Source organism: Ambystoma mexicanum, chromosome 3q, assembly GCF_040938575.1.
Source record: "Ambystoma mexicanum isolate Mex_15411 chromosome 3q, UKY_AmexF1_1, whole genome shotgun sequence".
In the NCBI taxonomy this organism is placed as follows: Eukaryota; Metazoa; Chordata; class Amphibia; order Caudata; family Ambystomatidae; genus Ambystoma; species Ambystoma mexicanum.
In genome coordinates this window covers 853,601,632-853,625,144 of record NC_090926.1, presented here as the reverse complement: position 1 = coordinate 853,625,144, position 23,513 = coordinate 853,601,632, and the positions used below count along the sequence as shown (strand labels likewise).

At 43.9% G+C, this 23,513-nt stretch overlaps 1 protein-coding gene across 2 annotated transcripts in view; it reads right to left on the bottom strand.

Moving 5' to 3' along the window:
• Window positions 1-23,513, bottom strand: part of DGKE (diacylglycerol kinase epsilon) — a 222,576-nt gene that overhangs the window by 38,630 nt on the left and 160,433 nt on the right. For both annotated transcript variants that reach the window (XM_069654942.1, XM_069654941.1), the window contains 3 exons: window positions 16,105-16,218; window positions 14,161-14,232; window positions 11,863-11,990 (listed from right to left, as the gene is read on the bottom strand). In XM_069654942.1, coding sequence (XP_069511043.1) covers window positions 11,863-11,990; window positions 14,161-14,232; window positions 16,105-16,218 — 314 coding nt within the window. The remainder of the gene's footprint in view (window positions 1-11,862; window positions 11,991-14,160; window positions 14,233-16,104; window positions 16,219-23,513) is intronic.

Genomic DNA, 23,513 nt, shown 5'->3' with positions numbered 1-23,513 from the left:
TTAGGTGTAAATGTCACCAATAACTATGCTATAGTGTCCTTTAAATAAGCATAATGTTTTCGTAATCTGTCTACTTACATGCCAATTTTTAAGGTTAGCATTTCTAAATCAAATAATATTTTCCCTTTACAACTCCATGACTATGCACTGAATATGAAGGAGCAAGATTCAGCATCCATGTCTTGCCTGGAGTCAACAACCACTTCGAGCGCTTATCAGGTAGTCTTACTTAGCTATTCAGCTCCGGAATTGTTTTATGCATGGAATTTGAGATAATCTGATTATATTTACATACTGTGTCATTCGTTTAGACAATGTTTCATTTGTGGTTTGCTATCGATATGTACCTTTGTCCGCGTCCCAATGTGTGTGTTCCATTTCCAATATCTTCATCCTTACTAATGCAAGTACTGTGTTTCAGGGAGATGCTGATGCGTCCACTACAATTACATCATCCTTTGTAGTTGATCCAGAGCCAGAGGTATGCGTACTGACTGTTCCATCAAATGAGATAATCTGATCATATTTACATATCGTGTCATTCTGGGGTCATTCCTAGTTTGGAGGCAGCCATGGTGCTACTAGCACCATGGCTGTCTCCAAACTCGGACCCGGGTCTGGGTAGGCGGAATGGAGACTTACCGGGACATTCCGACCTATGCAGACCTGGTAAGTCCCCATGCCGAATACCATTCCCCATTCCCATTTGAGCCCCCATAGGGCTCAATGGGAATGGGGAAGGCACAATGGGCCCGGCAATAGCGGGCCTGTTATTTGCTCCCTGGTCCCCTAACGAGACCCGCTAAGGACGTCTGGTCTCACCAGACGTTTTCAGCGGGTCCCGCTAGGGGACCTCGGAAAAGGCCGTAAGGGGTTACCGGCACCGGCATCCTTACCGGTGCCGGTAACCCCTTACCGCCCACCTCGGTATGACCCCCAATGTTTCATTCATGGTTTGCTATTGATATGTACCTTTTTCCGCGTCCCAATGTGTGTGTTCAACTTCCAATATTTTCATCCTTACTAATGCAAGTACTGTGTTTCAGGGAGATGCTGGAGCGTCCTCTACAATTACAACATCCCTTGTAGTTGATCCAGATGTATGGGTAATGACAGTTCCATCGAATGAGATAATCTGATCATATTTACATATGGTGTAATTCTTTTACCAATGGTTCATTCGTGGTTTGCTATTTATATGTACCTTTGTCATCTTTCCAAAGTGTGTGTTCAATTTCCAATATTTTCATCCTTATTAATGCAAGTATTTTGTTTCAGGGAGTTGCTGGAGCGTCCTCTACAATTACATCATCCCTTGTAGTCGATCCGGAGCCAGAGGTATGCGTACTGACAGTACCCTCTAATGAAAGAAAGTTGGTCTAATTTTATTTGCAATACAAATTACTTATTTTAACTGGATACTCTTTTCTAGGTATGTATACAAGATCCGTATATTGAACGGGATGGCACGTGGATCTGAGTCGGTGCACCAGCTTGCTGTTGGTGACGTTAGAGTAAAGAAGGTTTCAATGAAGAGAAAGAAAAATAAGGTTATTCATAAACAGTTTCTATTTTTAGCAATTGTTTTGTGCTGAGGCATTCATGATATGCCTTTTTTAATGTAAATTGTACGATACTGTATGTTGGATTTACATTGAACATCCTTTTTCCTATCTGTCCTGTAGTTGCCCGATGGAGTACGGACTATGCAGACACAGACAGTGACACAAATGAGAGATGCTGCTTGCTAAACTGTTTTCACCATGGAGGAACTATTAATTGAGGTGGGGCGTGTTCAGACTTGAGATGCCTTTTTCCAATGGCCAAAAAATGAATTTAATGTGACTGACGAATCCAGCAAAGTGTTTTTGGATCATTGCTACAATGAGACTGCTCCACCAGATGAAAATGAAACTGAATGTATAGAAGATACTTTTACATTAGTCGCAAAGCACTTGACACAATCAACACCCGCCAAAAAAATGCCACCCAAAAAGCAGTCGACATTGAATTTTACTCCTATTCACGGTCAAGTAACAGATGTTGAAATGACAGAGACTGAAGCATCAACACAACTGACCGACGGACTAGACAAATATCTCAACTATAGTATGTCCAGTTTGGCTGATTTGTCCACAACGGTTCAGTCCGAAACAACATTAATGCAGGATGACAGTCTAATAAAAGAGGCCAAATACATAGGGCCTCATTACGATCCAGGCGGTAAGTTACCGCCTGGGCCGTGACTTTACCACCATGGCGTAAACTACGTTTACGCCATGGTGGTTGGCGGACTTACCGCCCCATTCCGACCTTGGCGGGGCGGTAAGTCCCCAATCCCCATTTACCCTTCCCCATTCCCATTTTTGCCCCATAGGGCATAATGGGAGTGGGGAAGGCGTTAATTACGCCACCGTAAATTATGGTGGCGTAATTAACTCCATGGTCCCTTAGCGCCATGGATTTTAACACCTGCTAAAAGCAGGTGTTAAAAGCGCCATGGCGCTAAGGGACCTCGTACTCAGGCGGTAAGGGTCGGCGCTGTTAACGCTGCCGTAAACCCCTTACCGCCTGGGTCGTAATGAGGCCCATAGCATTCGACAGCAGCTTGATGGAGATTTTAAAGATGCTGAAATGTGTGCATTCAGTGAGAGGGGAAGTATGTCGGAAGCCATTGGTGAAAGTGACTCGTCTAACACAAGGCAGTAACCTGAAAATACATGCCACCTGTGAAATGTTACATAAACCATTTTTAGGGTCCAGTCAACCAATGCTAGGGAAACTGCCAGCTGGCAATCTACTGTGTGCAGCAGCTTTACTTTTCAGTGGCTCTAGTTTCAGGAAGTTATCCAGTTTCTGTCAGTTTGTGGGACTCCATACGTGATTATCTATTCCCTGCCATTAGTGAAGCTTGGAAAATTGAACAAAACCACGAGACGAGGCCGGAGACGATCAGCAAAAAGAAAACAGAGAAGGGGAACAGGCTAGATGGAGTTGGCTAGCTACAACTCTAAATTGCGAAACAGAAAGCTAATGCCAAACGATATCCAAGAGCAACGAAATATCTTTGGGTTCTTGGAACAGTCGAGGGTTCTTCCATTTATACAACATGAAACCGAAAGAACTAGAAGACCTCAATATTATCTGCTTGCAAGAGACGTGGGTTCAAACAATGCCAGTGGCCATAAACTATGAAATAGCACTCAATCCGGCAATAAAACAAGCCAAGGGAAGGCCCAAAGCAGGACTGATAACCCTGATAAAGACGCAGCGACACTTAAAACTAATTTCATCTGAAAATCCGTCCCCATACGTCCAGGTGACGCAAGTAGTAATGAAATCCGAGAAAAAAAAGAATGAGAAGAACCTTCACATAATCAACATCTACTGGCAACATAAAGATTTGGACCATTTTGATTTCCTAGACTTGATCTGTGAAATCATCGATAAAATTAAGCAATCGGGAACGAATGCTAGCATTATCTTATGCAGAGATTTAAACATGGACTGCCTACACCAAAGCAATTTTTAAAAAACGAAATCAGTCAGAACAGCGAACAACCTCGGCCAAATCAATGCAGTTTGGTCTGAAGAGATGGATGCACGAAACATGCAGCTACTGAATGGAAACGTCAGACGAGACATCCCTGCAAGACCCACCTGGGAGAGAGAGGAAAGTAAATCTATACTAGACTATTTTTACATGTCAGAGAACATATTTAGTGATGTAATTACATTAAAAGTTACGACTATGTTCCAAAGCGATCACAACTTGCTTACAGTACTAGTAAAGGCAGATCCAGGAGGAGTGATAGATTCTTGGAAAAATCAAATAATAGCTGCACCAGGCCGACATAAAGTGCGACTCGATGAACAAAAAATTAACAACTTGACACACGCTCTGTCCGAAGCACCAAGGTACGAAACCGATAACGGGACCGAATACAGTAGCTTACTCGAAAAATATACTGAACTTCATAGTATAAACCAAAAACCGATCTACAAACATCATCAACACGTTTATAATATGGAGATAGTTCAGAAAAAAGAGAGCTACGAAAAAAATTACAACATTAAAGAAACTTGAAGAAAAGGAGAAGCAATTTAAATTCAAAATGCTCAAGAAAACATATAGATCCTGTCTATCAATGCACAAATACAAGATCATACAGCAAGATGCTGAAACAATGCTAGCGCTGATATCCACAAGAGCTGTGAGATGTTTTTGGTGCGCAATTAACAACTTAGATGCGTCACAAGGAGCACTTCTATTAAGCACCGTGCCCGGACAAAAGTGGATCGAACACTATACTGAATTGTTTAAGAAACAAAATACAAGATGAGCGGACCCAGTGGAGGACCAAGCTGAGTGGTCACTTAATATCACGGAAGAAGATATATTAACAAACTTAAAAAAGTTGAGCTCCTCGAGGGCGCCTGGGCCCGATGACCTGACGAACGCACACCTTAAGAAACATCCTGAAGCCTGGGCAAACATCTGCTATACTCTCTTCCAAAACATCGAACAAGAAAGGAGAGTTCCAAAGTCATGGAAGACAGCAATAATAGTCCAAGTGTTCAAAAAAGGAGACCGCTCAGAGCCGAAAAACTACAGACCCATTGCATTGCTTGACGTAATTGGGAAAGTCTTCGCCACTCAAATACTGAAACAACTTGGAGCATGGATTAAGGACACAGGTCAATACGATATCCGGCAAACTGGCTTCGTAAAGGGTGTAGGATGTTCTTTAAATTTACTAATGATCAACTTGATAAAAATGGAAGCACTAAAAAACAAAACAAAGGTCTACATAGCATTTGTGGATCTTGCATATGCATTCGACAGTGTTGATCGCCAACTATTATGGACTAAGATGACACAAATGAACTGCCCTCCCCACTTACTAAGAGCAATTCAAGATTTGTACTCAGAAACATCGATCAAAATTAGGCTGAATGCGACAGGCTCCCTATCAACTCTAATAAAAACCGAAAGAGGTGTAAAACAGGGCTGCACTTTGGGAGCAACACTATTCAACCTATTAACGGCCGACGTCAGCCAAGACCTAAATCTGATTAGAGCGTTCCCTCCTAAGATAAACGGTCAAAACCTGGGACACATGGTCTACGCTGACGACATGGTTCTATTGGACCAAACACCAATTGGACTACAAAGAAAGCTGACAGCCCTAAAAAGATATACAGACACAAACGGCTTGACAATAAACACAAACAAAACTGAGATACTAGTGTTACAAAATCTAAAAGGAGCCACAAGCAAAAAAAGCAAAAGTACTCATGGTCAGTCAGCGATGCACAAATTGCTTGTGTAACTCAAGCACAATACCTTGACGTCGCAATAAATTCCAACTTAACAGATGAACCAATGGTACTAAATATTGAGAGAAAGTGTAAGATGCTGGGAGCACAAGCAGCTACAATAAATAAAAAATACGGAAAATTCAGCCTAAAACCCGTGATCGACTTTTATAAAGCAAAAGCTATCCCGACTTTAATTTTTGGTGCTGAAACAATGCTGGGCTGCTCCTTCAACACTTGGACTTGGTGTGAGAACAGCTTTTGGCTAAGAGTGCTGCAACTTCCAAAAGGGGCGCCTGTCGCCTGCCTATGATACGAGCTAGGTCTTCTATCAATCAATGCAAGGATACAATGGAACACCTTAACCCTGTATAGAAAGATCCTTGGAGCGGACGATCTTCCTCAATTTAAAATCTTAAGATGTCCAAATAAGTCCCCATCCAACAATACGCAGTGGAAGGCAAATTGCGAAAAAACACTAGAGACCATTGGAACAAATGCGGAAACCTTGATACTAAACCCCAATAAAGTAAAGAAAAAGTTATGGGAATGTGACTGGTGTGAAACAATTGCGCAAAGAGCAACCCATAGGCGTACAAAAGACGCCCCTCCAGAAGCAAGGATGCTCAATAAAACACCAAAATACTTTGAACGATTCCCGTGCCCTATCCGAAGGAAACGCTTCATCATGTTCCGCCTAAATTTATTCAAGACGAAACAAGCATTAAATCTCTGGCAAAGAAGTGAAACGATAGATGAACTTTGTCGTTTCTGTGGATTACAAAAAGAATCTCTAAAACATTTAGTTCTGAATTGCACCCATTTTCAACAGGCGAGAGAAACTCATCTAAAAAAGACAAACATAGAGACTACCTACCAAACTAAGGATGACATATGGGCGCTACTCCACGAGGGTTCAAACAGGCAGCTGATGTTCGCACTAACTGCATTTCTTGGAGATCTGGCAAAAAAATTGGAATCAAAAGATCTCAATGGCGTGAGGACCGAAGTGGATATATTAAACGACAGAAGAACGCGAGAAGTGAATAAAACTCGATCCATCTGAACCCTGAGTGAACAAAGTTGCCTGTTTACCGATGCGGTTACCTGTCTATTCAGAAGGAAGTTGCTTTGTTTTTATTATTTTAAAAGTTTGTAACAAACTAATATAAAATAAAAATAATTTTTAAAAAAAATTGTCTATTCAAAGTACATTCTCCGACAAACGGTTCAGGCTAGCCAGCGATGGACAGTGTGACAGCCCCGGATTTTCTGCTAAGTATTGCACTTACCACTTTCAGGACATGGAAAGTAAAAAAAATTGTGAGTTCGGTGGTTGTGCAGGTGTCCGAATGTAAATCCTCAGTGGCCATGGAGAAACTTGGTTTTATAAAATTACTGGAAGATCTACAATCGAGGGGAATGCAAATCGAGCTCAGAGCCACGGACAGACACGTTTCAATAGCCAAGACAATGAGAGAGCAGTTTCCAAATATTAGACATCAATTTGATGTATGGCATGTTGCCAAATCAATCAATAAAACAATCTCAGCAGCAGGGAAAAAAAAGGTTTGGAAAGTATTTCACAGTGGTCCCAGTCTTTCAGCAACCATCTTTGGTGGAGCTCCAAAACATGTGATGGGTCTGTGGAAATTCTACTGGAAAAATGGCGGTCACTAATGCACTACTGTTCCAACGTTCACCACTGGACAGAAAACCAACATTTCCACCAATGTGAACATGGCCCTTTGTCCCCGGAGCAGGCACGGAAGAAGAAGTGGTTGATTCCATCTTCACCTCCACACAAAGCTCTTGAGAAGATTGTGTTTGATAAAACTCTATCAAGAGATCTGAAGGGACTCACAGAATTCTTTCACACAGGAGATTTGGAGGTGTTCCACAATATGTGCCTAAAGTACAGGCCAAAGAGTTTGCATTTCAGCATCGGAGGGATGAAATATAGTTAATTACTAGCGGTATTAGCTCGTAACGTGAATGTAGGACGTGAACAATCTAGGACTGCAGGAAACTTAGGGATGCTTCCCTACTACGAAAAGAAGCAAAAAATGGGTGGTCAAACCAGTATATGAGGAAATGGAATTCGATTTTGTTAAATATCTTATTATTAATGTCGTAGAGATTCATACTCATGGAATTGCGCACGAATCTGTTCAGAGCACACATACATTGCCACAAAACATTGCCAACGTGCCATGTCCACCCAAAGCAGAGCTCGTTGAACAGTTCAAATCCTGGTACAAATGATTACCATCTGTTTTTATTTTTGCCAAAAATGTTTTTATGAAGTGTCCAAATAAAGTATGCAATTTCTCTTTTGAAATCTATCCTCTTTGTCCTTTTTAAAAAAAATGGTAACATTTTTACGATTGCCATACAATGTAACACTGCTTTCACATCTCACAGTTTCGTCGAGCTACTGTGGAACCTTCATTTATCGTGGTAGGGCCCGGTGGATAACAGTGTGTAAGAATCTTTGGGTTTCGGCAGTTGCCTTGCCATACAGTTCCCCAAACAGCTGAATAACTGCTTGTCACACAAAAGGATGAGTCCTAGGCTACATGAGATACTAGACAATCAAGAAATACTGACTGTGAAAACATGCCATAGGATAGGAGGCTGTGAGATAAGCAGAGGTGGGGCTATTACTAGGCACACTTTGGGCCTCATTACGACCCTGGCAGTACGGAGTGAACGGCGCCGTAAAAGGTGCCGGCGCCATTCACTCCGTACCGCTGCATTACGAGTTCCCCTCGCGGGACCCGGTAAGCACGCCTTGGAAGACCAGTCGTGCTTACCGGGTCCCACGAGGGGAAGAGGGAACAAACAACGGGCCATCTCGTAATGGCCCATTGTTTGCTCCCTCTCCCATTCCCATTTAGCCCTATGGGGGCTGAAATGGGAAAGGGGAAGGACCATGTCCGGGTCCTTGGAGGGAGGAATTACTGGGCCTTCCGAACTCGGAATGGCCTGGTAAATCCTCATTCTGAGGACCGGACCCCGATGCGATTTCGGTGGCAGCCATGCCGCCAATAGCGGCATGGTTACCGCCGGACTCGTAATGAGGGCCTTTGACTCCGTTTTTGTGTTTCCTCAACTACAATTTTGGAGTAGGGTGCATTCTGTCATTGGCAAGTTTCCCCTACCCCACAGCAGTGCACGAACAGCAAGCAGTGACAGCCCCCAATTTTTTCCTCCAGGGCCCGTGCTTCAAAATTCCAGTTCTCATGGATGCGTTGACACGAGATGTTGCAAACTAAGAATGTATGTTCATTGTGAGTGAAGGTCACCAGCTTTGAAATTTTGCTTGGGAGCTGGGGAGGCCCACGCGTCGCACACACAGTATAAGGCTCTATTGTTTTTTTACCTTGAGAGACAGGGACCATTCCGAAAGGGATTGAATTGAAGGAGGGGTGTAATAACGTAAGATATGATAAGGTTGTCCATTCCAAAACTGGACTTAGTCACATGTAAGTTCAGTTTAGGAAAAAACGTTGACACGAACAGAGTCTGCGTTATGGTCTGCATTACACCAAAAGAATGGAAATGCCGAATATAATGGTAAATTGCATAGGAAATGTTTGTACAATCGATCAACGTATCGTTAAAAACACATGGCCAAATCATAGGGACAATAATATTTCTGACCCACCATGCCTTTAATCTCATGCCGGTGGCAACCAGGATGGATTTGCTAAACGGATTGCAAAAGCTAAACATATATGTATGCTTAAGGTTGACTTTTAGCGCATGTTCCTCAGATGGTTCAGGGCACAGATAACTCTGATTCAGGCTGCTCTCGTTTATTTTTGCTGTGCCCAATTAAGCACATACCAAGATTCTTTCATTTGACAAATCTGATATTTGTAGATCAGAAAAAGAACTGGACATGGCAGCTTCTTCAGGAAGCTGTGAAGAAGCCTTCATCTTTCTATCATAAGAGGTTGTGTATGAGAAGTCCATTTTATTTTTTTATGCAAGCATCAGCAAACAGCTGAAAAGTGGAAAGGGGAGTTGGTTTCTTGCTCTCTCTGGCTTCCAAGACATCAAAGATGTTTGTGTTGATGATGACGAACTCTTTGTACTATCGGTCCCGACACCCTGTCGCCCCAAAGACATTTGGACACTGCTGCGCCTCTACTTGTGCAATCTGATGCCAGATACAGATGTAACACCTACATCTTCACCCTGATATGTGATGTTTCTTGCCCATCGTATATGTACTAGTAATGCAACTATATTCAAACTGTGTTATAATGTTTATGCAAATGGTCTTGTTGTGAACCTGCTCTCTCAATAAAATAAATGTTTAAAAAAAAAAAGCTGGCAGACAGTTAAGTCAGTTCAGCTTCACCAGTATGCCTCCCTGATGAATGAAAATATTGCCTTTCGGAAAATAGGGCGGTAAATGACTACTGGCCAACTAGGCCGTGGAAACTAGAAAATCGCCCCCAGGGCTCTTTAAAACTAATATGATATCTCGCATCACCCCATCACCAACAGAGAAACCCCCCATAGAGCATGAAAAGCACCTGCCAATGCTAGAGCTACCACATTCCTTTAAGCCGTATATGGAAATTGAACCAGTTGCTACAATGGTAAATCTCAACAGTGGATAAGACAGAGTGATTTGTTTCGAAAGTCGCCTTATATTAAATGTGTAATATTAGGCCGAAAAACAATTCATTATTTCCAACAGAATCATCTAGTTATATATTTTAAAAATGCACATGGAGGTAGCTACTGTCTGAGGAGCGCAATCTTTGGATGGGTTCCGCCCATTCCCTCCATCAGACCTATCCAACCACTCCTTCATTCCTGCCCACCAATAGAACCCAGCCAACTCTGTAATGATGGCCGTCAGTCCTCTTGCAAATTCTGTACCTTTGACCATCAGACCCCTGACACGAGCGGGATCATTAGTGTTTTATCCCCTAGCATTTTACCCTTCCTCCGCAGGATTGGGAATTGTAGCCTCTTTGAAGTGATCCACCTGTTCTGGGAGTTGGATCCACATACATAGCTCCAAAGAAAATCACTGAGCTGAACACAAAAGAGGGACAGAGTAGACACACCACTAAAAAGAATGAATTAGACATTCTAGAAATGGGACTCTGGCAGGTTGATTTAAAGGAAACCTCCCTTCCCTGGCAACCGTGCTTACGGAGAGTCTCACCTCACAACACACAAATTTAGGCTGCAGAGTCTTCACATGGAGTACGCCATCTCTACCCCTGATGCAGATGGTACAGTGACTTCGTGTTGAGGGTGCGATCTCTGCCCCGATGCAGATGGTACAGTGACTTCACTTTGAGGGCGCAATCTCTAGCTACCCCTGATGCAGATGGTACATTGGCTTCACGTTGAGGGTGCGATCTCTACCCCTGATGGAGATAGTACAGTGACTTCACGTTGAGGGCGCAATCTCTACCCCTGATGCAGATGGTACATTGACTTCATGTTGAGGGTGCGATCTCTACCCCTGATGCAGATGGTACAGTGACTTCAAGTTGAGGGAGTGATCTCTGCTCCCTCCCCAGATGCAGATGGTGCAGCGACTTTACATTGAGGGACCAATTTCTCACCCTCCATCCACCCACCAGTCAAAGGGAGTGCAGTGTCTTTACAGCAAGGGCTGACCGTTGAACCCCCCAACACATACACACGCATATTTCTGCTACGTACCTAGGTTGTAATACCTTAACACCGTGGCCCCCTATGGAGAGGGTAGCACCGCTGGAGTGAAAACCTCTGCTACGCTTCTTATTAAGCACCCGCAGTGCACCCTATCAACACCGAGCCTGATCTCTGCTCCCAGCCATGACTTACACACCGTTTAGTGTCCTTATAGTGAGGTTGTCATCTTTGCCCCCGAAGTCAAAAGGGTATACCGTGGGGCTGACTATTTCTGCCTCACACCCCATGTATCGAAGGCGCAGCCCCTGTAAAGTGAGGACATTACTTGGAACCTTACAATAAAGAGTTTATGGTGATGTTAGGGTGACCTGAGGCCTCAGTGTGTCCATGATGCGGTGTGCGGGCTGGTCTCTTCTGCAGTCCAGTTTGGAGGGCAGTGTGTCCTGTGAGTAGTGAAGGTTCAGTCCAAGGCCTGGGTGCTTTTACAGACTGGTTCCGAGGGCGGTGGGTGGCTGTGTGTTCTCACAGACTGCGCAGGTGGACTGCAGCCTCCCGCACTCTGCCCCTAGACTCTGCCTGCACGGAGCCCTTCCAGGTCTCAGTCGTGCACCCACAGCCGGACGCGCTGACCTTGACTGGAACGCCCATGCACTTCACTCAACACCCTGCCCCATCACACAGGATCAATGCAAACTATACATTACAATACAACAGCTGACAGGAAGCCGATGCTAGAGCAGGGAATACTTTGGCCAATGCTTTTGGCAGCATGCCAAGTAGCTGAAAACCAGCTGCGGGTGTGCTCACAGTCCACCTCCAGGTACCACAGCAATAGGGCTTTGGTGTGCCACTCCTAAAAATGCATAATTGGTAAAAGAGCAGGCTCACCTTGCTAGGGGATAGGGCTCGTCTCCCATGCCTTCCCACAGCCTGCAGCCTCCGCCCCAGTAGCCGATATTCAGAACAACAATTCCTTCCAAGTTGGGTAGATCGATTCTCTCTCCATCCAGCTCCAGCTACGCGAGAGAAAGAGTGATAGAAACAGGAAGAAATGAACCATTGCTGCTGTCCCAGACATCTATTAACAGACTTGCAAAACCAGTCAGAAAGGCCTCTAATGTTTCATAAAGCACAATCCTGCGTTGCCAGCACCATAACTTCTATTGGACATAGGCCTTCGGACTTAACCCTATTTATGATTAAAAAACTCTTTGGGTGCCATTTCTTTTATTGTGTTCAGAAATCACTTGGACGACTATTTGCAGGATTGGAGGAGGTCCCAGCCCCCACAGGGGGCGCTAAAGGGACGCCCCACATAGCGGGACGCCCCTCTGGCTGCCTCCTCACCTCGTCAGCATCGACCTCCCCACCCCTCCCCCAGGAGGCGGGGCCGTCCCAGGGCAGGCACTTCCGGCACACCCTGGGGACAGCATATTAGGCGGGGAGGGACTGGAGTGCAGTCTCTTTCCAGTCCTCAGCGCAGCGCTGGCGACTGGGCCGGCTCCTGCCGGATCGGAGATCCGGCACCAGATGTGGAGCCGGATCTTGGGATCCGGCCAAGGTCAGAAGTGAAAAAAAAAAAAAAGAAAGCACCCACAAGCAAACTGTAACTTCCTCTGGTGACCCCGTGCAAGAGGTCACAACATGAAGTTACAGTCCTCAGCCACGACCAGGTCCTCAATCACGACCCGGTGTATTTATTTATTTATGCAATGTTTGTCTGATACATGGAGCCGATTATTTATTTATGCAATGTGTGTCAGATACATGTATCCGACAAACATTGCATACATAAATAAATATACAGGTATCCAACAAACATTGCAAGAATAAATAAATACCCCTATGAACCCCTATTATACACCAAACTCCGCCCACACCCCGGTCCTTGTGGGATCCCCCACCAATTTCTTTCCATTTCCACCACTGTCCCCCCGCCGCTATGGGATTTTCCACGGTAACTGACCAGGGCACTCCGTGGGGATGCAGAGGCCTTCAGGGGTACTGGCGGATACTCCCTGGCAGTCAGGTGTTGGCGGATGTCGCAAGGCTAGGTGCACGTGGTAGGAGGAGAGTCTTTCCAAGGATAGTGAGACAGTGCGCCGGGTGCCTCTTAGTCATTACTGACGGGATCACCGTTACCTCGGTCCTCCATGTTTGGCAATAGTGAATGCATACAGTACAAAACCGACATGCACGGGATGGCAGGGTCTCCTATTCCCAGAATCCCATGAGGACTCAGGCATGATTGCTACTGAGCAGCAATAGTAGAATATTCTGAAAATCATGTAACTGCTCAAGGGACTTCAGCACATGATGGGGCAACGCAGCTCATTGCACAGACTCTACTGGGTGCTGAGGAGCAAATGCTGAATGGACCCAACAGACACAGACACACACTGGGAATGTATTATTTGCACCTGCAGTTATTAAGGAAGACACATCCTTCCGAGGTGGATAAATGAGTACCAATTTCGGTTGGGTGATAGTGCATGTAAATATGTGCACTGTAAAGCGCTTTGGATTAAGGCGCTATATAACTAACACATCGTTATCATTATATAGTATCAAGCAGTAGGCTGGGCAGTCCTGCAGCCAGCTGACTTATAAAAGAATGTAGCAGCATTGAATGGCTTGCACACGACCTGGTGCTGCTGGGGTTCGGTGCAATGCATAAACCAGAACAAATAAGGAATGGGGCATTTCCCAATCCATTCAGATGTTCAGGGTGGGTGGGTAGGAGCATGTAATACGAGGTGCAGTGGTATACGTTGGGGGCTGGGGGGTCCCGCATACTGTTTGAGACCTTTTCGTGGCTTTGCAGCTCACGGAACTTAAATCTGTGGCCGTTCAAACTTTTCTGCATCCTGCAGTATGAAAGGGCACGATGCCCTAGCTTCTACGGTGTCACTGCAACAGGCCTCAGTGTCGCCCTTACTGCACTGAGTGATTCTCCCACTACACACTGCAAATGCAAGTGGTGCTGAAAGGGAGCTACTAGCCGCTTACTGTCCACTGCTTCACAGCCAGGTCCCCAATCGGAGGCATTCATATATATTAGGCTTGACAGATTGCAATCAACAAAGAGCACATGCATTGCACCCCTCCGCGCCCCTCTGCAATACACGAAGAATGAGTTGCAAAGCATGATACAGGATTGGAAACTGAGGAAGTTAGACTTCTTACCTCCACCTTCTTGTTAAGATCCTTGCATTCTTGAACTAAGCAGTCTCTGGTTCCATAGAACAAATACACAGCCTAGGAAGAAAGACATGTTGTTAAAAAAGGGAATGTGATTGAACACTGGCTGCTATGTTGACCTAGCATAGCACTCTGACACGTGCACTTTCTAGGTGTTTGGACTACTTTTCGCATGACCTCACACCATTGGCTATGCTGTCTGATGGGAGTTGTAGTCCTAAACATCTGGACAGCCCAGGGTTGCAGATCCCTGCCCTAGCAGACACATCCACCCAGACACCCAAATACCACATTTCATACCTATTGAAAACATTCAAATATATGGCCATAGGTTAGATCAATTCAGCAATTAAGTGTGTCTAACTAAATAATTACCAGATCAGAATAGATATATGGGGCTAGATTCTCAAAACGCTGTTTGGCGCAAGTGAGGAAATGTATTAGCGCTTCTCCTCACTTGCGCCAAAAGAGGAGCAGCCCAATTCACAAAGGGCATCTGAATGCGCACATCACATAAGTGGGCATTTGTGGGCATTTAAAAGCGCATCCCGATTTCACAAACGGGATGGGCTTTTAAATGCACAGAAAACGAGGGACAGCCTCCTGTGCCTTTTGAAACAGGTGCACGTTCAAATCGTGACAGGGTCATTACTTTTTTAAGTGTGAGAGCCTCAGTTTAAACTGCATCTGTCACACTTGCACTTCCATCCTTCAAACAGAGGTGGCGATGGTTAAACATTTTTTCTTTTGTATTTAAACAAAATGGGTCCTTTAAGGGCCCATCTCAGTGAAATGCACTCCCAGGAACCACGTGTTTGCTAGGAGCCATTCATACAATAGTGTTGGGAAAACGCTAGAAACAATAACGTAGACAAGAGGTCTGGAACACGCATCTTGGCGCCACTGTCCAGTCCCTCCTGAAATGCTCAGGCCAAGAACGCGCATCTTGGCGCCACTGTCCAGTCCCTCCTGAAATGCTCAGGCCACCATTGAAAATAAGGTGACCGCAGCATTTCGGAAAGTAGCACAAATGAAACTAGTGCAATCTCTGCACTCGTTTAATTTGCGCTACAATTTGAGAATCTGGCCCACTGTCTTTGGATATGAGCATCAATCATTGTGGCTTATTCTCCTAGGACCGCCTGGAGAAATGATGCATTGGACTTCAGCAACAAACCATACTTTTTCAGTAGCATTCAAGTTCACCCGATTAAAGTCAAAATACATAACAGGAAAGCCTAGGGTAATGGCCATTGCCATTGATGCTTCTTTTGCTTGAACTGGGAGCTCACCAACAGCTGATTTCCAGCTTCTAGGCGTGCTGGACACCTCACTGATGCAGCTCGCCCTAGGAGATCGTTGCCTCAGCGTCAAGTCTTCTGTCAGCTGCTGCAGTGGAGTGCAGCGAGAGCATTGACCTGCATCGGCTGATGCGGCCGGCTGTTGCTTGTGTGGTGCGTCTCATTTTTGTCGGTCAAACAGCCCACTTTGCAGGCATGTGACCGCACTATTGTGGCAAAACAACAGCGCGTGGCAGCTTCTCGAGTTGAGTAAGGTCTTCTGCATCAGTTATGCCAGCTGTTGTTCCAGTAGATATTACCTGGGGCCATTCACCTCCAGTCTGGAACAGTCTGATATTAGGCGCTTTGCCAGAGGAAGAGGAATAGATCTGGGGTATCCCACCAGCCACATTAGCCAAACCTAAATAACAACCTTTGCTTGCTTTCGCGGTCATGCTTATATGACTTAAGCAGGGATTGCGGAATGCAATGGTACAATCCAGAACAGGGGCCATGAACTGCAATAAAGGACAAGCAGAGAGCTGTACTAATTATATATTTATGGGTAAATCTCCAATATTTGAAGAGGGTGAAGGACCTAGAAATTACATGCTGCTCATTAGAAGCCTTCACGTATGAATCCACCAACCTTGTTAAGAAGCCTGTTCGAAAAAAGAGAGGGGGCCTTCTCGCGATGTGCATGGAAGTTCAAAGCCATGAGAGCATCAGGCCCCACAGAAAAATAGTTGTTCATGTTTAACACCTGCAGAAACAAAATCACAGTTAGGCCTTAGCAGCCATTAAACATTCCATTTCACAGAAAAGTGCCTTACAAATATTGGTGTGATTATTTTCCTGTGCCCTTGGCCCAAGCACATTGGCAACTTTGCTCTTGAGCATAGGCTCTGATGCTGAGGTTTTCATCTGGTAAAACCATTATTTGCATTTATTGTGTTATTGTGCCATGATACTCTCCAGTCCAGAGTCATTCGTTGCAAAACAAGGGATGGTCTTTTGTTTAGTTTTACTCGAGCACTTAGTAAAGCCCCTTACAAGAGTCTGTTTTCTAGCCTTACTCAGGTTCCTGAGGCCATACATTCTTGGATGCGCATTGATCAAGCAAACTGGTAACTTTGCTCCGGGCACTAATTGTTGCTTTTAACTTTTAAAATCTTTACTCTGTTGTTTAGTTTTATTTCAGTACACAGTAAATTTCCCGACGTTGTCCGTTTTTTCTAGCTTTATGTTGGGTGGGCATATGAGTGTATAAACTACTGGGGCGTGCCGGCTGCACAGGAACGTGTACATGAAATGTCACTGAAAATGTCTGTGTTATAGATGGGGTCTATGCCCCCGGTGCCCACCCTCTCCTGATGGACTCCTTCCAGACTCCATCTGGATTGTACAGAGTGCTGACCTCCTCAAAATTGAAAATACTCGAATATTGTTTGTTTGTTTATTATTTTTAATGCGCTCCAGACCCAAGGGTATCAGAGCGCAACAGTTACAGGATATGCAAAGCTTATTTCAATAGTTACACAGTAAGGTAATTACAAGGCATGGACAAGTCAAGTATGTACATAGTTACAGTGTGGAAATATTACAGGGAGAACAAATATATACAATAGATGATAACAAATATATGCAATGGAAGCATCGATGCACTGTATGATACTCGCATGGACGGGCATAAAGTCAGAGGACTTGAGCCAATTTAGGTAGTTAAGTCGGAAGTTCAGGTAAGGGTGATCTGCTTTGATAGTGTTGGTAGGGAGTTCCATAGTTGGGCAGCTTTGACCGGGAAACTACAGCCGCCGACCTTGGATAGCTTGAATCAGGGTATAGTAAGACAATTGGAATTGGCCAGTCTCAAAGGTCTGGTAGAGGTTCTCCTGTGGAATCTGTCCATACGATAGGTGGGGGCTGCTTTGTTCACCAAGGCCAAATCGTTATCGTAATCCCCTGAAAGTGGGAGGAGAATCCGAGTATCATCTGCATACTTAGTGTAGGTGATACCAAGATGGTCCAGATCGTCGAAATGGGGCTTCGTGAATATATTGTACAGTGTGAGGGAGACACAAGATCTCTGGGGCACACCACACGTGATAGGGATAGGGTCTGCCACTGCTGTGGGGGAGAAGACCCTCATAGTTCTATTACTCAGGAATGACTCGATCCAGGTTATAGCATCATTGGAAAAGTGTGCAGCAGAGTCCAGGTGACTACATAGTACTTTATGGTCCACGAGGTCAAATGCTGCTGATAGGTCAAGCAGCAGAAGGAGAGCAGTTTTCCCTTTATCTCTTAGCTCATCAACCTGGGATTTAAGGTCGATAAGGACAGTCTCAGTTCAATTTAATGGGTGGAATCCGGGTTGTCATGCTCCTAGCAATTTGTGATTTTCCAAGTATTTTTGGATCTGGAGATAGGCAATCTTATTGAGAAGTTTTAAGAGAAAGGGAACTGTTGTGATGGGGCAGTAATTAGTAGGTGTAAGTGGGTCAAGGGTTTGCTTTTTCAACAGTGGGAGCACCCATGATTGTTTGAGATTGGAGGGGATAGTACCGGAAGTAAAGGAGGCATTGATAAGTTTAGGGATAAATGGGGCAAGGTCTCTTGCTGCATCCTTTATCAATTGTGCAGGGCAGAGATCACCCTGGCAGTTGGATGGCTTCAGGGTGAGTATAACTTTTTCTACTTCCAGAATAGATGGTTTGGTAAAGTTAAATCGTGCCGGAGAGTCAGCTGCAGGTTTTTTAGGGAGTTGGTCTGTAGCGCTATTGATCACATTGAGTAGTGAGTTTATTGCTGCCTTAGTGCTATTTTGTTTTGCAGGTTGGAAACATTGTTGCAGAGTGCCTGTTGTATTTCAGAGCACCAGGATTTGTCCTTGATACAAGTGTTGGGGATGGGAGTTTCTAGTTCCTTGAGTATAGTGAATAGTTCTTTCATATTCGAATTAGCATTGAAGATGCGTTTATTATAAGAGTTGCATTTGGCTAGTCAGATTTCTTTTTTGTATTGGGATGAGGCTTTGGATAGTTTAGTTGGTTTCTGACGGGTGTAGCCTCCAGGTGGTTTCACAACTCCTTTTTAATTGTCGTTGCTCCTTTAGGTGTGGGGTAAACCACTTGTTAAGATGGGATTTGGGCTTAGTAGGTCTAAGTTTGAGTGGGGCAATGGTATCTAGTGAGGCTAACATGATTTTGTTATATTCATTAACGAGAGTTTCTGGGTCTAGGTTATCTGCAAGTGCATTAAGTGTAGAGAGGATGGCCGGGATCACTTTTCCGGCAGTGATATTCTTTGTATTCCTTGTTAAGCAAGGTGGGGCAGCTGGGATGGCTGCAGGTGGTCTTGAGGTGGAGAGGGTAAAAGCCAAGAGGTAGTGGTCAGTCCAGTGTTGAGGTGTGATAGACGTGATATTGGCAGTGCAGTTATAGTCCGCCACCCAGTTAAGGGTTCTCCCTTTGTTGTGCGTGGTCAGCAGTGATTTGTTGGGAGAGGACAAGGTCAGACAGGATGTTGGCAGTAGCTGTAGCGTGCTTGTCTAAAGCGTCATTGAAGCCCAAGTTAAAGTCACCTAGCAGGAAAAGTTGGGCAGACGTTTTAAGGTTGCTAGAGAGTATGTTGTAGGTATCTTCCTCAAATGTTCCAATAGGGCCAGGGGGTCTGTAGATGAAGTGAATAGTTAAAGTTTGGGAGTTGACCAATGGGAGTTTGACAGTAAGGACTTCACAGGAGGGGGTGGGTTGTGTAGGGACTAGTCTAATGGAGAGGCTGGATCTTGCAATGATGGCAATGCTTCCACCTCAAGCTTTGTCTCTATCCTGTCTAAGGATGGTGTAACCATTCGGGATGGCTAAGGCAAGAATAGGTCCTGCCGCTTCATGCAGCCACGATTCAGTAATGGCTAGGAAGTCCAACTTGTCAGCCAATATCAAATCAGATACGTCAGTGGCATGTGCGACCAGAGACCTGGCGTTTATTAAAGCTCCTTTGAGAGGGGGGTAGTGACCGAGGTTTTGGTTACTGTTCGATTATTATTATCAGGTTTGGGACCAATATAATGTTTGGAGGTGACATGGCGGCAAAGCTTGATGGTGGTCTGGTTGGCAGTGGTGCTGATCTGGCCATAATGCAAGTTGGTTTTCTTGTTTATTGAGGGAAGGGATCTGGTAAGTGGTTCATAGAGTTTAGGTAGTCTGGCGCACACTCTGGAGTTTCTGCAACTTAAGGTGCACGGGTTACTTAGGGTAGGGCAGATAGCTCCTGCTGTTGTTTGGGCGTTTGTCAGCATTGTCGTTGGTCTAATAGGCACTTGTGTGTTTAATGGAAAGAGCCTAAGGTATAGTAGTATGTTGATGGTAACAATGGTACTAATGGTACAGGGGTTGTAGTCTGTGGTGACCATGTTGTGATAGTACTTAGTTATGACTGGTTGTGGTGTCAAGCAGTATGGGCTGGGTGAGTTAGTAAGCTGAGAGCAGTCAAAAGGCAATTTGCAATAGTGGGATAGGCTAGTTTGACTAGATGCTAGGCAAGTCTAAGTCAAGCAATACAGGCTACAACATGTAATTACTGTAACATAGCAGTTAGATAGCAATTTGCATCGGTGGGATGGGCTAATATCGACTTTGCCTTTGGGTGCCTAGATAATAAACAGGTCTAAGGTCAAGCAATATATGCTACAGCATGTGGTCCGCTAGATTTGGACTAATGGTGTGGGCAACAGTAAACAGTATATAGCAGCATATAAGAACTATAGAAGTAGTAGCATAGTCTCAGGGTTACACAATGTAGTTAAGTCTAAGAATGCTGTACTATGTGTGTGCGGTGATGAACCAACTGTGCATGTAATGAAGCTGAGGTATAACGACAGAAAACGAAGACTTCACAGTAGTGCAGTTAATTCACATCAGTATATGAACGCATGGTATATAAACCTAATATATATAATATAATATAATATACATTTTATATTAGAATCACCTAAACGTGGGACGAAGCAACCCAGTAAAAGAAGCACTTCACCTTCTTTTGAATGTTCCCTCTGCAGCGTAACATTTCTTTTGAGATCACTGACCTTATTAGTTCTGGCAACCTTCTAATTACCGTCCTTACTGAGAGTTGCTTCTTGACGATTCAACACCAATGCACACTGAGTAGCTCGCAGTCATTACATTCTTTTGCCGAATAGACAAGTCGGCTGGGTTGATGGCTTGGCAGTTTTATCCAAACCCCAAATTTATATAAAACTCTTGCCATGTAAAAACATTGCATGCTGTAAGTTAATTTCTTTGTGCTTGTTCCCTTTCGCCTACTGTGCGTGTAAGTAAGTATACATATGTATTACTTGTGTATGGGCCTCCTGAGTATGATGCCTCGTGGTCGAACATTTTTGTTGACCTCAACTCCGCTCTCTCCAAGGAATGCACAAATGTAACTGTGTTAGGAGATTTTACCCCGCATGCAGGTTATTCTTAGCCATTACCACTTACTCATCTTATTAATAGTCTAATAGATCTATCACTTGGTCTAAAAATAAATGAACCTACTCACAAAGCGGTTGTATACTAGACTTATTTTGTATGCCTTCGACACTTGTATCGCTCTCCGTCGTACCCGTTAGTATGGAATGATTCCTCAGACATTAGATTTGGCTCCTAAATCTTCATATTCCAATTAAACCATACAATGTAGGAGTCAAAAGGTCTGGTGATACTTGGCAACAGCTGGATCTTCCCTTTCCAAAAATATCAACTGCCTGGACCATGCCCTATGATTTGTCAACTGATCCTGATGCTAAATATGAATTCCTCTAAGAAATACTCAAAGAATGCATGAATCTATTATCCCAGAAAATCACCTTTACTGCTTTAAGAAGAAAAACAAGAACCCCTGGTTTACTCAGGACCTTCTCATAAAAAAGCAAGTAAAAGAATGTAACACCAATCCATTTCCTGCTTGCAGTGCTGAACTTTCATTATCTAATGGATGTTACAAGATGTCTATCAACCAAGCAAAATGAATTATACTATTGGGATCAGCTACAGCTAAATAAACACACTCTGTAAGAACTCTACTCAATCATTAATGAGTGCTGCTTCCCAATCGCAATGTAGAACAAAGCCACACAATGCAGCAATGGAATAGCCACTTTATGAAAAAAAAATGTAAATATTTATTACTCAGATTCGCTCTACAAAAAAGGTACGAACATTCAAATATGACTACTGATCTCTTGCTCACTGTGGAACATGCCCCATTTATTAGACTGATACATTCAAGTACACTATCCGCTTCATGGTTGGATCCATAACCCCCACAATAGGGTTAGAAACCTTGCATTACCCTATAACCGTGAAAATTTAATTAAGAACATTAACACCTCCCTATGTTTAGGCAATCTTCATAGTTTGTTCAAATCTGCTGTAGCGACTCCACAGCTGGGAAAAATCCTCTACAGACCCATACGGTCTGTTGAACTTCTCTCCAATTTTACAACCTACTATATGTTGCAAAAACAATCGAACGGTTGGTGGTTCATCAATTGCAACATGTCAAATGTAATACCACTGGGCTGGCTTCACACCTCTCCACAGGAAGGAATCTGTCATTATGTCTATCCTAAATGAATTACGATTGCGGGCACATCAAGTGCACTGGTGGCGCTAGATATGTCCACAGCCATCTCTTGAGATTTTCTGCTGATTAGACTAAGAGATATCGCCTGGAGGAACAAGGTCCTGAAATGGAAAGCATCGTTTTTGGTGGAGAGAGACCAAAGGTTAAGCTTCCATCCTTTTGCTTCCAGATCCAGGCAACTGCAGTGTGAGGTTCTGCGGGGCCCAACATTGTCCCCACCAGATGTTTAATATCTATATATGTCCTCGGGTGAAGCTTATAATGAACTTTGGTTACACAGCAAATAATGATGCGCTTGATACCCAATCTATTTTTAAACTTTGCCCCAGTATAAATATCATCACCGTGTTGCTATATTTTCTTCTAGTGATCACTAGCTGAATGTAACTAAACTAAAGCGAGTGCAGTTAAAACAGATTATGGTCACAGGTAAGTATTATTTTTCTACTTAGAAGTTATTTTCCTTTTTTGATTATTTAGCAATCTATTTGTTGTAACATAACACATTTCTCTAATGTTAAACTTTGTAGAATGCCTTTGCAAACTTGCAAATGAATTTAGAAGCCCGTATCTCGAAGCAAATTTAAGGAGAACCCCTTGGATTAGTAAATGAAGACTGAACAATAGAAAGGACTTTTATGATGTAGGTCAAATGCCTAACACAGCTTATTTTTAATCAGAGTGGACTGAACGCCGGGGAAACTAGAGAATCGTATCTAATTCCCATGAGACTGAAATTCAGAATATCCTTGCAATCCTGAAATTAGAAGCTCATATCGCCAGGCAAATTTAAGAAGAACCTCTTGGATTAGTAAGTGAAGCCTGAAAAATAGAAAGGATTATCTGAGACGTTTTCCTTCTGATGGATAATATGAGATCATTTTCCCGCTGATTAGCCACATGTGAGAACGTTTAGGGCATTCTAACAACAGAGATTTGTTTTACAACAGAACGATTGAAAAAAGGCAACTCTTCAGTGAGGTGGTGGCACAATGAAAAAAACAACTACCAAAGGCTGGGCAAAATTGTATTGTTTTTTAGCATTTTTTGTAGGAAGGGAGAAACCTTCCCAGAGTTCATACAGACACCAACTATCCTATACGAAGGAGGCTGAGAGAACTCAGGTGCAGCAGTGCGTACAGAAAAAGTAAGGAATACACCAAAAGTCTCTGCAGTGGTATCCAACGGCAGTGGTAAAGTGGAGAAACACTGAGAAATCCAGGGAAGTAGAAATAAAAGCCAGAAGGTGAGGTGGGGCGGGCAGGAATAATCAGATCAATGAAGAATCAGCCAGGTCAGAAAAAGGGAGAGAAAAGGGTAGATTTGCCATCAAAACAAAGGAGGGACGTTGGTTGCATTGGCTCAGATGAGCAGACACAAAAGTGCTGAAATAGAAGGTCTTTTTGTATC